The sequence below is a fragment of the Bos taurus genome, chromosome 29, assembly GCF_002263795.3.
Source record: "Bos taurus isolate L1 Dominette 01449 registration number 42190680 breed Hereford chromosome 29, ARS-UCD2.0, whole genome shotgun sequence".
NCBI classification, from domain to species: Eukaryota; Metazoa; Chordata; class Mammalia; order Artiodactyla; family Bovidae; genus Bos; species Bos taurus.
In genome coordinates, this window is record NC_037356.1 from 48,805,891 (window position 1) to 48,830,390 (window position 24,500).

The 24,500-nt window shown below is 56.4% G+C and overlaps 1 protein-coding gene across 1 annotated transcript in view; it reads right to left on the reverse strand.

Annotated features, from left to right (window-relative positions):
• The window catches only part of KCNQ1 (potassium voltage-gated channel subfamily Q member 1), a 379,149-nt gene that overhangs the window by 45,643 nt on the left and 309,006 nt on the right, over positions 1–24,500 (reverse strand). Inside the window, exon 15 of the mRNA NM_001205441.1 lies at positions 23,625–23,686. Coding sequence (NP_001192370.1) covers positions 23,625–23,686 — 62 coding nt within the window. The remainder of the gene's footprint in view (positions 1–23,624; positions 23,687–24,500) is intronic.

Genomic DNA, 24,500 nt, shown 5'->3' on the forward strand with positions numbered 1-24,500 from the left:
TCCCGCCTCGCGCTCCAGGCTTGCTCCTGCCCCAGTGCCCTGCCCTCTGCCGGGAGCACCCTTCCCCGTCACTGGGGAAGCTGTGCGTTCCCCTGCAGCCCCAGGCTGCCCCTCGTCACCCATCCTGGTCCCCGCCCTCTGCCATCGGTGCCCTCGCCTGGAATTCCCTCTGCCCCCTCACCTCCTCCTCCCTGGACCCTCTGGATCCTCTGGACCCTCCCTCTGCAGCTGGCCCAGTGCTGCCCCGAATCAGGCAGACGCACACACACCACCGAGCCCGCCCCCGGCAGAAGAGGCGAGAGTTCAAGCAACGCGACCAATTTATAAACAATTTTCTCCGCAACGATTAAGTTACATTTCCCCGATAGCTGCTTAATTTTCTTGTCAAAAATACACAGTTTTCACATTTGTCTCTCTGTAAGGGTAATTAATTTCCAGACCATAAGTAAAAACTTAATTTGATACCTGCAAGGATTATAAACTATTTCAAGCTGTTGTTTACATGAAATCAAGAAAGGCTCGTTCTGTTTGCAATTATGTTAATGAGGAAATAGAGTTGTTTTTTTTTTTTTTTGGAACTCGGCATCATTTTGCCATCACCAATGAATTAGCCTAAAAGGATCTGCTGGTGCTGCTATTTTAAAGGTGACCCTGGCTGGTGAGGGGGGGCCCCTGCAGGGCCAACAAACACGCGGGAGGCAGCTGTTACGAGAACGGTTCAGGTGATCTGGGCGGGATGAGTTCTGGGGACGGGCCAGGCCCCAGGTTGTCGGCAATGAGCCGGGACTGCAGGTGGGTAGGACCATGGAACCTTCTCTAAGATTCCTTCTGACGGCAGGATGGACAACAGAGGCCAGTCGGGGCTCAAATGCCCCAGTCCCTGGGCGTTCCTGAGCCCTGGGCTATGCCAGCTCTCCAGGGCATCCCAGGAGGGAACGGGCAAGGGCTCAGGGGTGTGAGAAGCTGCCCTGAAAAGGCTGGGGCAGAGGATGCGCGGAGACAGGGCAAGGAGCAGAGAAGGCGAGCAGCCTTCAGGACATACAGGGGGCCGGGCATCAAGCGGCCGCGGGCCAGGACCCTCGGGCCCTGGAATGAGGGCTGGGGGCGGCCAGGTGGGCCGGAGGAGGCTTTGCCTGCGCGGACAGCAGACTCAGGGCTGGCCCGGCCGCCAGTGCTCTGGGTGGGCTCTGGGGGCCTGGCTAGCACCTCGCTACAGGCCAGGGGGGGACGGTCCCCGCAGCTGGCTGGGCCTCCGGTGGGCCAGGCCTCCACGCATGGTCCTGACCTGGGAACCCTGTCCCCTGCCCTCCCAGTGGGGGACACTGTGAGAGAGGGTGCACGCCCAGCATGACCCACCATGGTCCGCAGGCCTGTTGCTGCCCCTGCCCAGCCGGCTGGCTGGCGAAGGGGGTGGGGGCGGCGGCCAGCAGCTGCCCGGCCCCTTCCTGCGCTCGGCCACCCAGGACGTCCCCCTGGACCTGCGAGGCCATGGCCAGTGTCCTCGAGGGTCCCAGGCGCCGCAGCCAGCCCAGGCGAGGCCGGCACAACGTCCTGTTGTGGCCACCGGGCCGCTCTGCCACCGCACGCTGCCCACCGTCCCCACGGATCCAGTTTCGCCCCACTGGCCGCCAGGGGGTTAGGCCCGGGCCGGGCACTGGCTCCCTGGACACAGAAACCATTTACGGGAGGGATAAAGGCCGCTTGTGTTGGCATCGAGAGGCGTGCACGTCCCTGCCCCACCTCCCCGTCCCATCTGTCAGGTGGCGAGGGCCGCGGGGCACAGCAGCAGGCCTGTGTGCGGACAGGCCAGGGAAGAACGGCCCACAGTCTGGGCGTCCTGGGAACCCAAGGCCTTCCCACTGCCCCGGGCTCGGCTGGCCCTTCTCCTGGGGGCCTGGCCCCGAGGCCAGGGGATTTGTGGCCCCTTGGGGCTGGGGAGGTGGGGAGCGGGCACCAAGGGGGCCCATGACCTGGACGCTGGCCCCTCTGGGGACGGTTCCTTCTCGAAGGAGAGGGTCTGTGACCCCCAGACACGAGCAAGCCAGATGCCTGCCTGGCGTCTCGGGCCCCAGGCTGGAACGCCTGCAGGCAGAGGCTTGACTGGTCTCTAGAGGTAGGGGCGCCGGGGGGCGAGGTTCCCAGGGGGCGGGAGGCGTGGGGGTGGGGGCACCCATGGAGGAGCAGTGGGCATCTCCCGCTACGTCATGTCAGAGGTCAGGGCAACCCACTGGACCGCTGAGTGGCTCTGCTTGTGTCTGGGCCCTGAAGGGATGGACACAGGCGCCCTGGCTTTGGCTTCCGCCTTGGACAGAGCTGATTCAGGACCTTGGCCCCCATGGCGGCAATGCCGGGCGAGGGGAAGGGGGCTGTGCTGGCTCCTTTTCCCCAGCTGCGTTCATGCTTATTCTAAGTGAGACCTCTCAGTACCCTGGTGGGTGAGGCGGACGGCCACGCGTCTAGGGGTGGCGTGGTCCCGGCAGAGCCACTGGTGCCTGCAGAGGGGGTGGGCGTGATGAGGGCGCTACGGCAGGGGAGGGACCCCCGCATGACCCCGGGGCAGGAGCAGGGTGGCGGGCAGCCCTCCCCTCACCTGCTGAGGACCCACGACCTCCTCATCTGGAAGGGAGGGGGGTGGCGTGGCGGCCACACCTGACCCCCAGGGGAGGCAGCCACCCACAGGTCTCCCACCGCCTGGAAAAGACAGGCTGCCGCCAGGTTTAGGGAGTTGAAAAGTCAGTTAATTTCCTGACAAAAGGGCAGGGGGAGCGGGGCTGGGTGTCTCCGTGATAACTGCTTCTGGGGGCGAGCTGAATGGGGCAGGACCCTGACTCTGAAGGACTCTGGCTGAGCCCCCGTGGTGCGTCTTGGGGTGGGTGAGGCTGTGCCGAGGGTCTGCTCTGGCCGGGGAGGGAGTCAGGCTTCAGGGCCCCCTGTGCCCCAGGGGCCCTCCCCGCTAGCTGCTGCTCTGTCCCTGGGTGGGGGCTTCGGAGGTGCTCAGGCAGAGCTCTGGTTTGGGGGGCAGAGGGAAACTGAGGAGCCAGGTCACCGGGTCTCTCGGGGCCACGTCAGGGGCTCCCCAGAAGGCAACACAGACCCCCAACCACAGGCCCAGGAATGGCGGGGCCCTCTCTGTGAGTGCTGCTCCTTTTCTGGCCCTTGGCAGAGAGAGGCCCCAGAACGGGGGTCCCCACTGCTTCAAGATGCTGGCCTTTACCCCAGCAAAGCTCCAGGGGTCAGGGAGGAGGGGTCAGGGAGCAGAGACTGGAAGGCGACTCGCCTGCGGGTCCTCAGCTGGTGCCAAGGGGGTTGCTTGGACGTGGAGGAGGGAGGTGAGGCTGAATCCTCAGGGGCTCAGTCATCAAACGGACCACTGCCTGGGTATGGACGCCCACCCCCCGTCCCGCCCCCATGGCTCTGCAGCCTGGTACCTGCCACCATCCAGGCCCAGCCCAGGGCTTTCCAGCACATCCACTCTGCCCATGCTCTGCTGCCGTTGAAAGGCAGGTGTCGGGATTCCCGGTCTCAGAGTGATGGGCAGGGACCTGGGGGGCACCCCCAGCGCTGATGGTGGGGCCTGCCTTGGTCCCCGGTCCCTGGGCATGGTCGATCCAAGCCCTGCTCCCCCGGAAAGCCATCCCTGGATGCCGGTGGCTCTGGGCTGCTCCCTCTAGCCCCAGACATGCCAGCCCCTCTCTGGTGCCTTCAGAGGCCCACATCCTCCCAGCCGCCAAAGGCCCGGCCGAGCTCTGGCTGGGGAAGCCTGGCCCGATCAGAGTGAACCCAGCCGCTTCCTGGCCCAGCCTGAGGGCCAGTTCTCCCCTCTGCGGCTCTGCCAAGGGCCAGTCTGGCCACCCCTCCTGTGTCTGTGGCCCCTCCCTCTCCATCTTCTTCCTTCTGGAGTCCACCTGCCCACTGAACAGGTCCACGACAGAATTCGAGATGACCCCTGACCTGCCCACCCTGGCATGCCCCCCCATGTGAAGTGCCCCCACCCAGAGGCTCTCATTAGAAATCTGGACCTTCCCGACACCCTGTCCCCTCAGTCTGCCCTGTCCACGACGGGTCCGGGGACTGTGGGCTACGACCCCACAGGCGTCCACCCCAGGACAAGGTACACGGGGTGTGTCCTAATCTCACCAGGGCTTCCCTTGCCCCAGCCTCCTGTCCTCCCCGGGAAGCCAGGCCGCCTGGCCCTCAGGCTCACAGAGTGAGTTCTAAAGCCCCTAACTCATGAGCAGGGCCCGGCTCCATCTCGCCCGCTCTCAGCCTCAGATGGCCATGACCCTGGGCCCCGGGCCTCTGCACAGGCTGCTCACGCTGGGAACATGCCAGCCACACTGCCCTCCACCTTGCTCACTCCTGGTGGTCTCCAGGCCCCTGACCCCCAGCCAGAGGAGGCCCTGCTCGTCCGGTATGTGCCTCTTTCAGCTGGGAAAGAGGGGCTTATGGGCCGCTCTGTGCGTCCCTGCCTCTGCCTGCCGACCCCTGCACTCCCGGGGCAGGAACCAGCCCAGCCCATCACAGGGGCTGCTCTCAGTGGTGCCACCGCTCAGTGGCTGCTTTAGTCTCCGCGGCGGTCACTTCTGGTCCCTCTGTCCAGATCAGAGGGCTCACGTTTGGGGACACTTGTGGTTCTGGAGAAGGTGCAGGTTCTCCAGAGAAGCTGCCTGGAGAATGTTCAAAAGACACTCTTATGGGCCTCCATAGCGCAGTTTCCAGATGTGGGCTTCCCTGGGTCCCTGCTGGCTCAGCTGGTAAAGAATCCGCCTGCAATGCAGCAGACCCTGGTTCGACTTCTGGGTCGGAAAGATCCGCTGGAGAAAGGATAGGCTACCCACTCCAGTATTCTGGCCTGGAGAATTCCATGGACTGTGTAGTCCATGGGGTCACAAAGAGTCGGACACAACTGGGAGACTTTCACTTCACTTAACTTCCCTGGTGGCTCAGACAGTAAAGGCTCTGCCTTCAATGCAGGAGACCTGGGTTTGATCCCTGGATCAGGAGGATCCCCTGGAAAATGGAATGGCAACCCACTCCAGTATTCTTGCTGGGATAACCCCATCAACAGAGGAGCCTGGTGGGCTTCAATCCGTGGAGTTGCAAAGAGTTGGACATGACTGAGCGAGTGAGTATGCAGTGAAATTTCCACGCCGGTTATCGGATGTGACCTCTTATCACAAGGTGATGTTGTAAAGCCCTAAAACCAAGACCCTATGGCTGTTGGGTGCACCCAGGTGGGCCACATGTTGGGGGGCTGTGATGCGGGGTCCCCCCACCATCCCCAGACATGCTTTGCCTGGGCTGCGCCAAATTCCCCATCTCCAGCACTACTCTGAGAGCGGCCAGGTGACACAGGTCCACCCTGGCATCGGCATCTCGGGCCAGGGTCTCACACCACCCCAAGAAGCCCCCGCCGGGGGTGGGTGCTAGTGGTCTGCTGGGGTGTCCACAGGCCCCAGCGGGTGGGGGGTGGGTGGACCCTGCTGGGGAGAGTGCCCCTGTGTGGGGGCAGGCGGGCTGGCCACCTCGCTGCCCACACAGATGGCTCTTTATGTGAGACCTGACCTGTGGCTCCCGGCTGGCGGGGGCAGGGGGTGCTGGGCACGCTGACCAACCTGCTGCCCGGGGTAGGGGTGGGGGTGGGGGCAGCAGCTCCTGCAGGGCAGGACGGGGCAGGGAGCGGCGTGCCGGCCCCGCAGCTCTGGCTGCAGCCACAGTTGCCCCCCTTCAGTCTGTGCTCCACGTGCCAGGCTAACAGCTAAAAACAACACGGTTGCACGGTGGCCCCAAAGCCCCCTCCCTCCACGCGAAGCCTCAGGTCCTTCCCGGGGCTTTCGGGCCTCAGGTCGGCCCATCCCTTCACCTGTCTGTTCCACCCTCCAGGCTCCTCCTGAACCCGCAGGTGCTCTGCCGCGCTGGTGCTGCTCACACAAGCCAGCGGGTCACCCCACAGGCGTTTCCACTTGCCGCGCCCTCTGCTTGGGGGCACAGCTCCCCAGATATCCTGGCTCCCTGCTCCCTGAGCCCGGGAAGATCTATTCTGTGGCCCAGCACACCCTCCCGTCCTTCCCGAAAGGCCCAGGTCTCGTCTGGATGGAGAGCTTCTCCTGAGAGGCAGCGAAGGCCTTTCTGAAGACCAGCCTGGGTGCCGGGCATTTTCTGGTGCTGGACCCACGGGCACGGGCCCCACACGTGGCTCGCCTGGTCTGTACACCGCCTCCCGCCTCTCCTACACGAGGATCCGGAGCTCAGAGGGGCCCCCCACCCCGCCATTGGAGAAGTTACCCCGGAGAAGCAGGCCTCTTCCAGACTCGGGGAGGGGGTCGCGGCCGCCCTGCTCTGGGCAGCAGGAGCCAGGCTGGAGGAGGGCCCGGGAGAGCGGCGCGAACGGACGCCCGGTGAGGAGTGCGGACCAGGAACGGGGTGGGGAGGGAGTGCTGCCAACCCAAACAGCCCGCGCGCCTCAGCCCCGTGCTTAATCCACAAAAATTTCCATCTGCCTCTGCAGCGCTCGGAACCCGGGCAGCGAGAGGCCGTCCACTCGGCAAAGTAAACACAGCTCCGCACGGCCGCTGCCGCGTGTGCGAGCGTCCCGGGAGAAGCCGCCGCGGCGGCCATCTTGTGCCTCCCGACGGCCGGGCTGCAGCGCGGCCCGCGGCCCGGGGGAGGAGGCCGCGCTCGCCGGCGGGGCCTGCGGCGGGACCTGCTGCCGTCCACCTGCCGCCCGGCCCAGGCGGGCGGGGGCTGCCCTCTGACCCCGCCGGGCCGCCACCGCGCTCCCAGCCTCGAAGGCTCCCGGACACCCCTGCCCGGCTCCACAGACCCCGGGTTGGGAGGTGGTCCCCAACCCAACCGCCGGACTCCCAGTCCAGCCCGACTCTGGGCCCACCGTCTGCAGCATCCGCAGGGCCGGGGCCTGGGCCGGCTGCCTCTTTCCCAGCCGGTGGCCTCCCGGAGCGGCGGGGACAGCCCTGCCTCTGGGACGTCTATTTTTGGTGGTGACCAAGCCACTGCTTAATATGCAGGACCGGCCGGGGGCAGGCTGTGCCCTGACCCGCAGGGTGACAAGTTTAAAAAAGGGCCCATTTTGATCAAAAGACATGTTTTCTTCTGAGGTCGGCCAAGGCGGCGGGGCAGGGTTCGCCACAGAGACGAAGCTGGGGGCGCCCTCACGGCCCGGCCCCCCGGACGGCCTGCCCAGCCTAAGCCCGGCCCTTGATTAAAGAACCGCGAACAGGCTGCCGGGCGCTGCCCGCCGGCCCGATACGCAAGGCCCTGCCCGCCTGCTCCCTGCCCCCAGCCTCTCTCAGAAGCCATCCACCCACAGAAGCCGACACAGACTGGAGCTAAAGTTTGAAAAAAAAATGTAAATTTCCTTTCTGGCCAATATTGGAGGCCTATAAATAGAGTCATTCAGGAGAGGCCGACTTAGGGGGAGTGGTGATCGTCCCCCGGCTGGGGTGGGAGAGAAACACCCAGGAAAAGGGGGGAAGTGGTCCCGGGGGGCTGCCCCGGATGTGGGGAGCAGGAGGCCGCAGTGCAGGTGGGGACACCGAGGCGGAGCAGCGCGGGGCTCTCCGGCTGGCCCCGACCCCCTCCCTGCCCGCACTCACGCCCGCTCTGCAGTCAGACGCCAGGCCCCGAGGCTGGGCTTGCCGCACTTCCCTGCCCCAGGCCCTCTGCCGTGAGGTTCCTCTCCCCGGGGCGTGGATCAAGCCCCGCATCCTCCCGACAGCGCCTGCCTTAGTCGCACCATCCCCTTTCATCCCCTCCGCTGACCAGTGGGAAGACGCACACGTGAAAACTGATGTGATGTGACCTCCTGGGTCCAGGACCCGTGAGTCGGGGGCGGCTTGAGCTGCGGCCGCTGGCTGCAAAGTGCACAGGGGAGGCTGGGGCTTTGCCTCTGTGGAACGGGAGGAGGGTGCCCCTTCGGCCCACACGCGTGTGTGCACGGCCTTGTCCTTTCCGTCAGAGGAAGGCATGTGAGTGTGACAACACAAGGCGTGGGAGCCGGGCTTCCCGGCCCTGGACTTGGCTCTGCCCCCTGAGGCAGGACTGCAGAGACGCGTGGGGTCTGGGTCTGGGGAAGAGGGGGTACAAGGGGCCTCGGAAGCCCCTGACTGGCCCCGCCACAGGCAGCTCTGGGGCAGACCCCAGGCCCTTGGGTGTCGGGTATGGGCGCGGCAGCCACAGGAGACCAGGCCTGGACAGGTGGCCCAGTGCCCACGTACCCTCTCCTTGGGCAGAGTGGGAAACTGAGGCTCACAGAGGCTGGTGAGCAGTGCCCACCCCCGGGGAGGGCGTCCCTGGGATGTCCCGGGTGCGTCTCCACCGGCCTCCTTCAGTCCCAAGCCCCCCGGAGGTGGGGCCTATGACACGTGGGGTGCAGTCTTCCAGATCACCATTTTGGCTGAACACCCCCCACGCCAGGCCCCCAGCCTAGAACCTGAGCTGGAACAGACTCCCAAAGCCAGCACTCACATTCCTTCCTGGGAGGCCAGGCCTCCGAGGGGGTGAGGCTGCCATGACGGGGGGACGGGCTCTTACTGGCCAGGAGGAGCTGGACTGGCGGGGTACAGAGATGGGGTGAGCCACGAGGGCAGCCCTCCTGCTTCCACGTCAGGAGAGGCTCAGGACCCCAGCAGGGCGGGCACGCCGCCCTGAGCATCAGCTCCAGGCCAGTGGAGCGCTCACCTCCCTCCTGTGACCGTGGCCTCTTGGACATGCCCCCCTGGATACTACAGGGTCCTAAGGATCTTACCCTTGATGGGATGGAAGGGCTGGGAGGCCTATAGGTCCCCTGGGACCACCCGACCTATGCCCTCACTCAGGGACAGGGAGCCAAGCCTCTGAAATGAAGGGGTGGGATTTTAGCATCTCCTGCAAAAACAAGACTCACGGATGTGATGGGCGGCCGGGTCCTCTGACCTTGGGGGTGGGGTGTGGGGCTCCTGCAGAGGTGGCTCAGCCCCTCCGAGAGGGAGTCCTGCTCCAGCCCTTTCAGTGGGACCTTGGGGACGAGGGTGGAGTGAGGAGGGTTTGGACGGCGGCTCAGGCCCCGAAGCTGACCACACTGCCTGCCCATCGGCCCTGGTTCCTCCCTTTCGTGCTCACGGTGGTGCCAGCCTGGGTGGGGGGTCAGATGGTCAGACCTGAGTCTCCCAGGCCTTTGTCCCGGGGTGCCCCCTAACCCTGATGGGGGCTTCACCCATAAAACCAAGTCTGGCATGTGGGCCCCAGGGTGCTGGGCTGTGCTAGGGGTCCTGCTGGGGCAGAGGGCAGAGTTCCGGGCCATGCTGCTGCTCCCGTCCACAGCGGCTGCTCACCTGGGGCCTTGGGGAGGGCTGTTGAGGGGAGCTGTGTGCGGCGGGGGCAGGTGGGCAGGCCCGCATCACGGGGTACGTCTGCCGTCTCTGGGGGAACCTGGGTGGAGGAGATGGGCGTCCCGCCACACAGATGACCCCAGAGGGCCCTGCTGGGACGGCATTCCCCACACTGCTCCGGGTGGGACCACGTGGCTGGTTCTGCCAGTGGGATGGAGCAGCAGTGGTGTGTGTGTGCGGCTTCTGCGCTGGGGCTGGACCTCGGGGCTAGACCCGGTGGACCACGTCCCCCGTCTTGGCACGGAGTGGGTCTTTGGGAAAGGAGGCTCAGATCAGTGACCAAGACTTGGGTGCTGAGGGAACCCCGAGTCCTGGGGAGCAGCTGTGGGGGGAGGCTGAGTTTAGGGGCTAGTTTTTCTGGTGGGAGAGCAGCCCCAGCAGACAGAGGACTGAGGCCAGAGCAGGAACCGGGGCGGGACACCACGTTTCTACCTGAACAACCTCCAACTCGCACACAGACTGCAAGGGGCACCCTGACCTTGAACAAACGGGGATGGAGCATCTCACAGCTGCACTCGGGCTGTCTGCTGCCGGGACAGCCCCGCGCCCTGGGGCTGGGCCGTGCTCCCCAGCCCTCCCAGGGCTGTCCAAGGCAGCGCGGTTTCTGGGAACCTGGCTTCTTGGCATCTCGGGTTTCCGACTTAGCCTCTCGTCAGCACTGACAGCCATCGGGCCAGGTGGCACCCACAGCTGGAGGAGTCTCCTTACGCAGCTCTTTGTTCACTGCAGCTAAGTGGTTCCTCGTTTCTCTGTCACTCAGAGCATGGCTAGCATCCTGGTACGTAGGCCTCTGACCCTGGAGCTTCCTTTCCTGGGATTCAAGGTACATGTATTTTTAATGTTCACAGATGCTGCTAGATTCCTTTCCAGACATGTAACCCTGTAGTAATTAGAGTCCCCACCAGCAATGTGTAAGAATGCCTGTTTTTCCACATGCATGCCAGCACCGGGCATTATCATTTTCCTAAACCATGATGTCACTGTGCATTCCCCTGGCTACTGGTGGGGGTGGGTCTCTTCCCACAGATCTTTGGCCAAAGCTGGGCCGTCTGTTGAAAGACGCCCCCTGAGCCAGGCTCTAGGCAAGGCCTGTGGGGCCGCCGTGGCCGTGAGAACGCTGGGCTCTGACCTTGGCTCCCTCCAGGAGCACAGCAGCCCCGTCCCAGGGCTGGCAAGTCTCGTGGCTCGAGGGGTGCAGGGACTCCCTGGCAGGCCTGCCCACCTCTGCCCAGGAACAGGGATGGCAGTGCTTAGCGCCAAGTGACGCTTTCATTCTAGGTTTATCTTTGAAACCCTAGACAACACAGGGCTTGTGTGGTTTGACTGAAGAGCCAGCACCTCAGGACCTAGCCATCCACTAAGACGGTTCCTCAGGAAAGAAAAAATACACTAACCTTAAAATAACCAGTTCCCAGAATAGCAGCTAATGACGGCTTCTGAAGGGGGCCCTTTGATCAGGCAAAGCCCACGCCTTTGCCTATTTACGGCCCTGCCACTCAAGAGCAGTTCACCAGCAAAGAGAGGAGTGTTGCAGGAGCAGAGGGATGTTGGGGAGCTGGGCACAGGGTGGGGGAGCCCCTTTGAGATTGCCCAGCCTTCAGAGGCAACTAGCCCCAGCTGGAGATGAGGTGCCCCGTGGAGTCCGAGGCAGCCTGGGAACACAGCCTCCCAAGGTGAACACTGTCCCTATGGCCCCCAGGAGCCAAGGCTGGTGGGAGACAGATGCTGTTATAAGAACCAGAATGCCAGGCGGGTGGTCATCAGGGAAGAGTGGGTCACGGGCTCTGGAGGCTCGAGTCTGAGGACTGGGAGCCCAAGAGGGTGCAAGGACGTTCAGAGGGGATGCTGGGCCTGGGAGATGCTCCCCTACCCGCCCCCACCACCTGCCCCACGTCAGCACCTGCTCACCCACTTGGTGTTCGCCAGCATTTCCCTGGGCCGGGCCTGGTCACACGCTTGGGGGCCACTCCCGACTCCGCCCTCCAGCACACCACAGTCTGAAGTTATGGTGCCAGAGCCTGCTCACCAGCCAAGCTTGCCTACAGAGCGCTGGGGATGCGGCTGACACTGAGAAACTGGATCTCAAGTTGATTGAGTTTTAATGAATTCAGATTTAAATACAGGTCCCCAACTCAGTTATTAGAAAACTTTAACAACAGTTGCTTAGGAATGCTAATTTAGGCATGAGAATCTCCCTTGACAACTGTAAATCTTCTGATATCTAAATGCAGACCAAGCAGTTCTTAGGAAAACTCAGCATCCAGATAGAGGCATGTTCTAAGTTTAAAACACACACTGGCTTTTGGAGACAGGATGTTGTCCACCCCAGCCATTCTTTTAATATTATATATTGAAATGATAATGTAACATTTTTTTTTAGTTTTTGGTCATGCTGTGCAGCATATGAGATCTTAGTTCCCTGACCCAGGATTAAACCTGCACCCTATGCAGTGGAAGTACAGAGTCTTAATCAATGACCCCCAGGGAAGTCCCAAAGTGATAATGTTTTAATCTACTGGGTTAAATAAAATATATTGCAATGAATTTAACTTGTTTCTTTTTATTTTTCTGATATGGCTGTTAGAGAAAGTTTGAAATTATACCTGTGGTTCCCTTTATATTTCTATTGGGCAACGTTGGTCTGAATTGGGGATCAGCAAACTTTCTTGTAAACTGCCAGATAATAAATATTATAGGCATTAGGGATCATACACAGGCTTTGTCACACATTCTTTAGGTCAGGGGCCGATCTGGTCCTTGGGCCCCAGTTTGCTGCCCCCTGGTCTAGAGGCTCCTATCTCTAGATCCTTGGCTTCAGTGCAAGTTAGTGGGGGAGTCCTTTCTCTCTGAGGGCCAGGGGGCTTGGAGAAGAGCATTCTTCTCAGTCCAGTCCCTAACGACTGCTGGCCCAATACAGAACCGCTGGAGCCCCAGAATGAGATCTACTTATCACTAAGACCCCACAGACCAGCATGAACCAGACACGTTGCTACTGCCCAACGTCTCCCAATTTCATGGGGAGATGAAGCCTAGGAAGGTCAGGAATCAGTACACGGAGCTGGAGCAGCAGCCATCAGACCCAGGGTGCCCAGAAAAACTCCACCTTCCAAACCCTGACTCCATGCCCTGTGAGTGAATGAGACCTTGTCTGCCCACAAGACTCATTGGCCTTGATGAGCTAGTCTGGAGGTAAGAGAGACCAGACGCTGAACGTGCAGTTGGCATGGAACCCACAGAGGTAAGAGGTGTCCTGAAGGCATCTGATGAACTGAGTAAACTTGAGCTTTGGTTTTCACAGTCTCACAGGGGATGGATGCTTAGGTATCCAAGCCCAGACCTGCCCCAGGTGGGAAGTGTCACGGCAGAGCCCTACGTAAAGCTGGAACCTTCAAAGTGCTCTGTGTTCAATGTGAAGGTTCAATGGTCAGTAAGAAATAACCCAGTCCCTGAAAAGACTATATAGAAAATTGCTTTGCTGCTAAAAGGAGTGGAACAACATTTGATCTGAGAAGCCATATCCACAGCTGGTGTGCTCAGCTTGCAAGCCCAAATGCATACCACATGAGCGGTCTCAAAAATGTTGAGCCCAGAACTTACAGTTCAGGCTGGTAGTGCTCCCACATGTACAGCAATGGAAGAAATCAACATGGATCCTCCCCAAGGTCAGCTCCACATTAGACCTCAAAAATCCTCAGAGATACATGGTAAGATATACGAACTTACGACTAAAAAAGGAAATTCTCAAAGGGAACAAAACACCATGAATGAGAAAAAAGCATAAACAGATAAGGTGACTCACAAAGACTCAGACACCAGAATTAACAGAAACTGAATCTGCCTGCAATGCAGGAGACCTGGGTTTGATCCCTGGGTTGGGGAAATCCCCCGGCAAAGGGAATGGCTTGCCCACTCCGGTATTCTTGCCTGGAAAATTCCATGGACAGAGGATCCTGGCAGGCTACAGTCATGGAGTCGCAAAGAGGCAGACATGACTGAGCAACTTACATTTTCACGCGTTCAAACATAAAATAGCTGTATTCAATATACATCACGAAATTTTTTTCAAGTTTGAATGTACAAGTGAAAAGAAAGGTACTATAAAAAGGTCTATCAAGTATGCATAAGAACCAAATAGGATTTCCATAAATAGAAAAACAATCATTGAAATTTAAAATTCTTTGGATAAATTTAACTGTAGATTAGACACAGTTGAAGAAATAATTAGTGAATTGGAAGATGGATCAGAAGACAGTATCCAGAATACAGTACAGAGAACCAAGTGATTTTTTATAAAAGAGAAAGAGAGAAGCAGTAAGAGATATGAGAGAACTGAGATGGTTGACCAAGTGTCTCGTGAAAGTTCCAGAAGAAACTGTGAACTAAAGCAAAATATGAAGAGATAGTGGCGAGTATAACCCAGACCTGATGCATTTCACCAACCGCAGATTAAGGAAACTCAATGAATTTCAAGCAGAATGAACAAAAGACACTCTCTAATAACACTGCTGCTGCTGCTAAGTTGCTTCAGTCGTGTCCGACTCTGTGCGATCCCACAGACGACAGCCCACCAGGCTCCCTCGTCCCTGGGATTCTCCAGGCAAGAACACTGCAGTGGGTTGCTGTTTCCTTCTCCAATGCATGAAACTGAAAAGGGAAAGTGAAGTCGCTCGGTCGTGTCCGACCCTCGGTGACCCCATGGACTGCAACACACCAGGCTCCTCTGTCCATGGGATTCTCCAGGCAAAAGTACTGGAGTGGGTTGCCATTGCCTTCTCCCCTCTAATAACACAACACGGTGAAAATGCAGAACATAGAGTAAAGGAAAGAGCTTAAACCAGCCAGAAAGAAAAGACGCACTGCCTTCTGAAGAGCAATGACTCATTGCCATCTCTGTTCTCAATGGAAACAATGGAAGTCAAAGAACAGCTTGATGATATTTTCAATGTGTTAAAAGGACATCATTTTGGTAACCTAGGGTCTGGAATTTTGTAGCCAGTGGAAATATTTTTAAGAACAACAGTAAAACTGTCATTTTAAAACAAAATCAGAAGGGTTTTGATTTTCACTGAATAAAATTCTAATGAATACTTCAGTCAAAAAAAAGTGACCCCACATATAAGATCTTAGACAAGAAATAAATGATGCGTGACAAAAAATGCAAATAGATGAGTAAATTTAAACACATATTGATTATATAAAACACTACTAATTATGTTCGAACTTACATACACAACAAAGCATATCAGTTAGCTGGAGAGATTGAAACTAAAATGTTTGAGGTACTTATATTATTCCAGATGTGGGCAAACATAGAAATGGATGTATTATATAACTGTTATAAAGTCCTAGGTTACCCTCTACAAGAACAGTCATGTAACTTTAAAACCAGTAAAAGAAAACATGCAGCGAAAAATAACTATCAATTCAACAAGAGAGAGGAAAGAAGAGCAGAGTAAACATTAGAAAGTTTAGTACAAATAAAAAGCACAAAATACATGGCTATAAATCTATCAAAATATATCGGAAATTATTAAGTATAGATGTATAATATATTTATTAAGTATAAATATATAATTATTAAGAAATTGAGTATAGATATATTAAATGATTTTTTAAAATCTAGGGTTTACAAAAGACATGTAAAATGTGTATATGATTAAAAAAAGAATTAAAAAACCCAACACCAAAATTAGAAAGAAAAAAAAAAAGAAGAAAACTACAGAACAGTGTCTTTTATGAATATAGACACAAACATTCCTAACAAAGTCTTAGCAAACCAAATCCAATGCCAGACAAAAGAGACTGTGCATCATGATCAAGTGGGAAAGACAAGATTGGCTTAAAACCCCCCAGCCAGTTAATGTATCACATCACATTAATAGAAATAAGGGCTAAAAGCACATGCCCATCTCAAAAGTTGCAGAGTGGGCACTTGAGAAAATCTAACATCCGTTTGTGAGAAGAACCCTAAACATACAGTAGGAATAGAAGGAAACACCCTCAACTCAACAAACAGCACTTAATGAAAACCTGCATCGTATTTAATGGTAAATGATGGAATACTTTGCCCTACAAGACTTTCTCCAGCCACTTGTAGTTAACATTTTACTAGACAGTTCAGCTCAGTTCAGTCGCTCAGTCATGTCCGACCCTTTACAACCCCATGAAGCTAGTATAATTAGGCAGAAAAGGAAGTTAAAGACATACAGACTGGAAGGAAGACATAAAATTGTCCTTATTCGTACATGACGAAAGTGAAAGTTACTTCGTCGTGTCTGACTCTGCGACACCATGGCTGCAGCCCACCAGGCTCCACAGTCCATGGAAATCTCCAGGTCAGAATACTGGAGTGGGTAGCCATTCCCTTCTCCAGCGGATCTTCCCAACCCAGGGATCGAACCCAGGTCTCCCATATTGCAGGCGGATTCTTTACCATCTGAGCCAGCAGGGAAGCCCCATATATGACATGATCCTATATATAGCAAATCCTAAGGAATCAACAACAGAATTTACTAGCATTAATAACAATGAAGTCACAGTTTATAAGCTTAATATAAAATTTTAATTGCCTTTCTATATGCTGCTGCTGCTGCTAAGTCACTTTAGTCGTGTCCGACTCTGTGCGACCCCATAGACCAGGCTCCTCTGTCCCTGGGATTCTCCAGGCAAGAACACTGGAGTGGGTTGCCATTTCCTTCTCCAATGCATGCATGCATGCTAAGTCTCTTCAGTCGTGTCTGACCCTGTGCGATCCTATGGACAGCAGCCCACCAGGCTCCTCCATCCACAGGATTCTCTAGGCAAGAATACTGGAGTGGGTTGCCATTTCCTTCTCCAATTTCTATACACTAGTAACAACTCAAAAATGAAATTAAGAAAACAATTCCATTAACAGTACCATCAAAAATAATAAAATATTTAGAAAGAAAGTTAACAAAGGGTATGTAAGATTTATATACTAAAAACTATAAAATATAATGGGAAGAAATTAAAATAGATCAAATAAACAGAAGGATATACCATGTTCATGAACTGGAAGACTCAATACTGTTACGATGCCAAGTTTTCCCAAATTGGTCAGAGATTCAATTCAATCTCCAGGAAAACCCTATCAGGTTTCTTCTTCTTCTTTTTTTCTCTATTTATTTATTTTTTTGGTAGAAACTGAGAACCTGACTCTAAAATTCACATAAAAATTCATAAAATATAGAAAGGGCAAAATGATTTGAGAAAGAAGAAAATTGGAGGACTAACACTACCTGATTTCAAAACTTACTACAAAGCTACAATAATCAAAATAGAGTAATGTGCATTTAAAGACAGGGCTAGAGACTAGCAGTCCAGAATTGAGAATCCAGAAATAAACCCATATACTTACGTTCAATTGATTTTTGACAAAGGCATCATGAAAATTCAATGAGGGAAATGTAACCTTTTCAACAAATGGTATCAAGGCAACTGGATATCTTTAAGTAAAAGGAACAAAAACCAAACCAAAACAACAAAAAACCCCAAACGTTTCCACATATCACATCCCAAAATTAATTCAAAATAAATCACAGACCTAAATGTAAGAGTTAAAACTAAAAAAAACTTCTACAAGAAAAAAAATAGAAGGAAATGTTCATGTCCCTGGAATAGGCAAAGAAGTCTTAGATATAACATCAAAAGCATGAGTCATACAAGAAAAGATAAGTTGGACTTCTTTACAATTTACAACTTTTGTGTTTTAAAAGACATGATTAAGAACAGGAAAAGACAGCCACGGAGGGGGAGAAAATTCTTGCAAGTCATATATCTGATAAAGGACTGTATCCAGAACATATCAACAACTCTTACAACTCAAGAACAGAACTACTTAATTAGAAAATAGTCAGGAGGGTTGAATAAACATTTCCCCTGAGAAGACTATGAATGGCTAATAAGCACATGAAAAGTTGCTCAACATCATTAGTGATTAAGGAAATGCAAATCAAACCCACAGCTAGAATGGCGAAAAGAAAAAAGATCAACCATACCATGCATTTGTAAGGATATAGAGAAAGTGGGACCTTTGTGTGTTACTGGTGGGAAATCAAAATGGTACCAACTCTTTGGAAAACAGTTTAGAAGCGTTTTAGAAAGTTAAACAGAAACTTACCATATGACCCATCAATTCCCCTCTTAGGAACCTGACCGAAGGAAACGAAAACATATGTCCATACACAGACTCGTAGATAAAAAGTTCACAGCGGCATTGACCATAATAGCCCCAAACTGGAAACAGTCCAAACGTCTATCAACTTGCAAATGGATAAACAGAATGTGGTTGATCCATACAACAGAATGCTGCTGAGCGTTAAGAAGGCAAGAAATACAGATGCAGCGCAGACGACCCTCAAGAACGTTACATTATGTGAGAAAAGCTAGACACAAACACTACCAGTTGTCTGATTCCATTTACAGGGAACATCCAGAAAAGGCAGATTTCTAGTCTTACAGAAATTTAAGGATACAGAGACAGAAAGCAGGTCAGTGATTGACTGTGGCTGGCGGCAGGAGCTGGCAAATGGAATTGAGGGAATTGGGGGTGTTGAAAATGTTCTCAAACTTCATTTTGATGTTCGTTGCACATCAAATTAGAGATTTACTAAAATGTGTTGTCTGCATTTACAGTGGGTGCATTTTACGGCACGTAAATTGTACCTCAAGAAAGCTTAAGAAAAAGATTACAAAGAAAATTAGGTTTGTATAACAATGATAATAGGCTTTAAGAGGGGGGAAAGCCTGCCTGAGAGAAAGAGGGTGCTATGGAATTAGAACACATTGAATCCAGCAGCGAATATACAAAAAAGTGAATATTATATGTACCTGATCAGAAGATCTAAAACATATACGAGGCAAAAAAGGACAGAAATATAAAGAAAAGTAGGAAAATCCTCCACAATAGTTGGCACTTCAATACACTTCTCAGTAATGATAGATTAAGTAGATAAAAACATTCCAGTGAGGAACCAATTAACAAGCTTGTTCTAACAGACGCAAGTATAACACCGCCCTGTCAACTTCAAAATACGTGTGGTATTCAAACAGGGAAGGTACACTTACAAAAATTGATGACATCTTGTACCTTTGCAACATATTTCAAAATGTTTCAAAAGATTGATGCCCCGCAGAGCACTTTGTCTGACAGTAGAGCAATGACACTTATAACAATGATGAAAATCATATTGCAAAACATCTCCTGGGATAAACAAGAGGTCATAGTGGAGACGCGAGAAATCTTTATGTGAATGAACATGAAAATCAAATGCTGCAGATTAAAACCTGGGGCATGAAGTTTCAGTGGCATTTAGAGAAAAACCAAAGTGTAGCCTTGAGAGCACACATTAGAAATGTGGAAAGTCTTAAAATGAATTCAACCTAAGAAGTTAAAGAAAGAATAATACATTAAACCCAAGTAAATAGAAGGAAGAAAATAAAGTGAATGAAACAAAACAAGCCAACAAAAGGGAGGATCGGCAAAGTCAAGCGTTGGTTGAAGACGTGAATAAAATTGTCAAGGAGCCGGCAAGCCTGGCCAGTGGAGATAAGTGAAGGCACAAACAAGCAAATGAAATAGGGGCCTGGTAGCTCAATGGTAAAGAACCCACCTGCCAATGCAGGAGACAAGAGAGTTTGATCCCTGAGTTGGGAAGATCCCCTGGATGGGGCAGGGGATGGCAACCCACTCCAGGATTCTCGCCTGGAGAATCCCACGGATAGAGAAGCCTGGCAGACTATACAGTCCATGGGGCCGCAAAGGGTCGGACACGACTAAGCGACTAAGCAGCAAACTGCTGATGGTAAAGGTGCTAAAACGATGAGAAATGCCAATAAACACGAAAACTAGGGTGGAACGCACACGTGGTTAGAGTGAGCAGCTTATGGAAACTGACACGGGAAGAGATAGAGAACCCCACCTGTCCCATAACCATCCACGTCATGGACTCCGTTAAAAATCTGCCCACAAAGAACATGGCAGGCCGGGCGGCTTCGCCTTCGAGTTTCTCCAAACATTCTGGGGAAGAAAACCCTAGTCCTATACAAAATATTCTAGAATACAAAAGAAGAGAGGTTGCTTCCTAACTTGTTTCGTGAGGCTCTCCTAAACTGGATGCCCAAACAGATGAGAACAGAAAGACATATCTCACCCACAAATGTGAGCACAAAGATTCTGAAGAAAAGGTGAGCAAGAGAGTTGCTGCAGTGTCTAAGAAAGATTATACAATGGGAAGGACTGCGGTTCAGTGGGGAGAGGCCAGAGACCACATCGATGTCTGGAAAAATAACCTAAGCCCAAGATAAAAGAGGCCCAAACTCAGCGGGCAGGGTGTGCAGCGGGCATGCAAGGTGAGCAGCTCTGAGGGGCTCCAGGGACGGAGGCAGGGGGAGCCTCCCGGATGGTCGTGCCTCCGGGTCCTGCTTTTAGGCTGGGGGGTGGAGAGGTCTGGGAGGAGGACTGAGCAGGAGGAGGGAGGTTGGGGCAGACTGGGCCCTCCTGGTGCAGGGCAGGGGCTGGGGAGGTGCAGCAGCCGGGGACCCGGGCTGGGGGCATGTCTGTCCAGGAGAGAGGTGTGCCCGGCCAGGGTTCTAGGACAGGGGGCAGTGAAGCAATGCCAGGTGGGGGAGGGCCCTTCCCACCCTTGCTCTCTGAACTGGGGCCTGGAAACCCAGGACTCCTGGTGTCCGGCCCTGAGCCATGAACATTTCCGGCAAAAACAGAGAAGAAAGAACTTCTCCCAGCCCACTGTGTTCCTCATATCAGCAAAAGCAGTGTGAGCTGAGCTTGCAAAATAAACAGGGCTCAATGTAAACACTGCAGCAGGTCCAGGGGCCGGAGCTAAGAATACACACTGGGGGGAGGAAGGTGGGAGCCGACTGCTTCATCGGGTCCCCAGAGAGCCCAGGGTCCTTGCCCCGCGGCAGCCCTGATAGGGAGGGGCCCCGGGGCTGGGGGTCGTGTTCTCAGGACCCGTCTCAGGGCTGGCGAGGCGTGCCCCCCTCCAGGGCAGAGTCTGACCACCGCCGCCAGCGGACCCCGCTGCCTGCCCCCACCCCAGCCCCCAGCCTGGCCCTCCTTGTTCAGACGCGGCCTCTTCTCACCAGACCCCTTGTGTTCATGAAATTCTTTTCTGCTGTCTCTCTCCACCTTATCTGCCCCTCCGTCCGTGGCTTCCGCTGGGGCTAGCTCTAGTAACTAGCTTATTAGACAGCTGCACAAACTCCTTGGGCCTCAGTTTCCCCACTTGTAAAAGAGAATTTATTTGTGCAAAGGCTGTGCTTCCCCCGCTCCCTCCGCCAAGCATGGGGCACAACTTGCAAGAGCAGCTCCCGCCTCTCCTCTGGGGACCTGCGGGTCCCCCAGGCCCCCGGGTGAGGCCGGGGTGGGGGTGTGTGGTGTGGGCCCGGGCAGGACGCTGCTTCGGCCCTGCACACCCCTGGCGCCAGGCAGGCCTGGACAGCCAGCCCAGGCCGGGGACAGGTGTGCCGGGCTCCCCGCCCCAAGACAGGGGTTGGGAGGGTGGGGGGCCGCGTGCCTCCCAAGCCCCCTCCCCCTCCTCTCCCAGACCCTCTTCCTGCGGCCGTGAGCCTGCTGGGAGGAGGCTGGGAGGAGACCGCCGCCCTCCCCACCGAGGGCGAGAACCGGAGCCCAGATGAGGAAGCAGTTGGGGGCCAGGCTCCCTTCCGGCCTGAGGCAGGCCGGGCGTGCGGGGAAGGCCCGGGGCGGGGGCTTGGCTGGCGGGCCGGCTGGCACTGCCACCGCCGCGGGCCTGCTGGGCGTCCGAGGGCCGGACGGCTGCTGCGTTTCCTGCCCCCAACTTCCCGCGTCAGCAGGATTGCCAGGGGGTTGTTTATGGTCCTGATGGCCCCTGCGATAAGCCGATAACATGGGGCCCCTTCCCAGGGTCCATCTGCGAGGGGCGTCAGCCGGCGGGGGAGGGGCCCACAGAGGCCTCGCCTGGGTCTCTGCAGGTCCACGGGGGGCGGGGAGCGTGGAGCAGGCTCAGGACTCTGAGTGATGGAGCCTCTAGGCCGAACCAGGTCCACGGGGCAGAGGGGGTGAGGCAGAATCCTCGCTGCCCAGGAACAGGTGGCCCCTCTCCTGGGCGCAGAGCCTGATGGGCGGAGGCCGCCAGGGGCCTTGCCCCCAAACCTTGTCCTCCAGGACCCTCCCCTGCTTTGTTGTTCGGATCTGAAGAAATTTGGGTCCGTGATGGGGTACCCCCAAGGCCAGCACAGGTCCCACTTCGCCCGCCACATTGCCCCTGGCTGACTAAGGGCCATGTCTTGATTTTTAGACCCCACAGGTGGCTGGAGGGCTGCAGGGGACCCTAGGCAGCCCCATCACCACCCCCAGAGGACACCGGGCTCCAGTCTAGGCTTAAAGCAGTGGCTTGCCCTGAGCAGGGCAGAGTCATAGGAAAGCCCCAGGGCAGCGGGACAGGGGACAGACCAGACCAGGGCAGGGACGCGGGGCGGGGTGGGAGCATCTGGACGGTGGGGCGGCGGATGCCCCCAGGACAGCTGGGAGGGGGCGCTGGCTGCGGAGCTCACTCAGCAAGCGCTGTCCCAGGGCCAGGCGAGGGGCTGGGGGGTGGGGGGCCGGGTCTGCTCCCTGGCTCTACCTCTGCTTCATTTACTTTTCTGCTGAAATGTTTGTTTGGCGGCACCAGTCTTAGCTGTGGCGCAAGGGCTCTTATTTTTAGCTGCTCCATGTGGGATGGGCACATGGACTCTCCTGTTGTGGCACGTGGGGTCTGGGTCCCGACCAGGGACTGAACCTGGGCTCCTTGCATTGGGAGAGCGGAGTCGGCCCCTGGACCACCAGGGAAGCCCCCTCTGCTTCCTGTGATGACCGGAAGCCCCACCTGGAGGGCCGGGTCTGCTGTGCTCGGCACGGCCACCTGCGGCTTCTCACGGAACGCGCCAGCCCTGGTCACACACAGGAGGCAGAGTGAGAGCCAAGGGCCGGCCACCAGGGAGGCGGAGACCAGGGCCCCTGAGGCCCTGATGCCGCCGTCCCGGGGAGCGGACCATTGTGGGCTTCAGTTCCCATCCTGCCAGACAGGGCACCTGCCACTGGGCTGTCTGCTGTGGGACAGGACAAAGGCCCTGCTTAGGCCTGTGCTGACCGAGACGGGCCAGCCCTCCAGTGGCGTCAGGATGTCGGGCTCACACAGCCCCGGGGGGCAGGCCGGAGGGTGAGGGCCCCCGTTTCAGCTGGACAGCAGCCCTCCCTCTCAGACCCCACGTACTGGATCGTGACCCCACACCCGCCCCAGCCGGGGAAGATTGCAGGTGGGCAGAGGGTAGTCCTGCAGGCCCAGGCTGGGGGGGAGGGCAGCAACTGGGAGCCGTTCCCCTGCCTGCCCGCCCAGCTGCAGCAGAGATGGGCACGTGCCAGAGCCAGGCGTCGCCCAGGAAACGGAGCAGTGGATGCCCTCCCTGCCCAAGCAAAATCCCTCTATTTTTAGCCCCCCCTGCGGCTCTCAGATAAGGTCCATGCAGATGAACGAGCTGTTTGGTAAGATAAGAGCCCGCACCTGACCACGGAGACGTCACAGGGCAGCATGGCTGCCCCTCCTGTTCCACAGATCCGTGGGGGCTCCAGGATGCTGGCGCAGACCCAGGGGAGGACCAGGGCACCCCAGCCACTGAGGCGGCCGTGCCCTGGAGCAGAGGGAGCGTGGGTGTCCACATCCCGCCTGGACGCCCAGCAGGGCCTGGGCTGACACTGCCCACCTCCCGCTGCCCTCACTCAGATGCCCGCAGCCCCTGCTCCCCGCATGACGCACCCTTGTGCCCCTGTCAGCATCTCCAAGTCCCTGAGTGCCCTCGGGCTGGAGCCAAGGGAGCGATGCCCACCTCAGCTATGCCAGGGAGGGGCCTGTGGGTACTCAGTGCCACTTGCCCATAAGGATGCCCCCTGTGTGAGGTCTCAGACCAGCCTGGACTCCAGCGTCCTCTTCCCTCCCACGGGGATGATACCCACTGCAGACGGGGAAGTAGACGGCGCCTACCTCAGGAAGGCCACACAAGCTCAGACGGAAGGAGAGGAGGAGGAAGGAAAAAGGGGAGACGGACGGACCGGGGGAGACCCCAGACGCCGAGCCATCCGGGGCCAGCGGCAGCGTGGAGCGTCGCCGGGGACAGCACTGTCCAGGCCCCAGGACGCCGCCCGTGGCCGCGGGAGCCAGCCCAGGCTCAGGTGCTTACCTTGTCCTCCACGCGGTTCAGGCGGGCACCGATCGAGTTGCTGCCACGGTCCTTCGTCTTCTCTGTGGGGCAAAGCACCCGAGTCAGGGACGCGGGCGCTGGCCGATGGGGTAGGGTGGGCAGGCGACCCCAGGGTGACGGGGGTTGAGGGAGCTGAGTCGAAGGTCTGAACCTCCGAGGACATCTCCTAAGAGCTCTTCCGTGGTGGGAACTTCAGGAGGCGATGGTAGGGGGAGGGGGTGGGCGGGCGCTGGCCGGCTTGTCAGTGTCCCACCCTTCCCGTTTCCTTGATTCCCGAGAGCGCGGAAGACAGGGACAGCCTGCCTGAGATGGTGCCCACTGTGCCCTCCACCCCCGGGAGACACTTGCTTTGGCTGGGGATGCCTGTTGCCCCTGAAACCCCCGCTGTCCTGCCCCTGCCTGAGCTGCGCCTCCCGCCTGAACCTGGGTTGGGGCAACCCCAAGGAACTGGCCTGGCCCTGTGCTCCCCATGTGACCGCAGCCCGCTCCACATCCTCAGAGCTGCAGAGCAGCACCCACCTCTGCCGCGATGTTCCGGCTGGCTTCTCAGTCCCCAGCCCCACTTCCAGGCCCATACCTTCCCAAAGACCTGGTCACGTTTCTACACCCAGATCATCAGTGGCCTAGAAAGGCCTGCCCTTATAGGGACCCTTGTAGGTTCCTGTGCTAACTGCAAATCCTGTGTAAATTATGTTCAAAGCCACCTTGCTTTGGGTGGGTCAACCTGCCCCCATCTCCCTGGATTTCCTGGCGAGACATGTACCTTCTGATGGTGGGAAGAGGCAGGCATGGGTGGGGCGATGGTAGGAGGGTCTGGCATGGGCTGCCATGCTGAGGGTGCCTTGATGCAGAAAC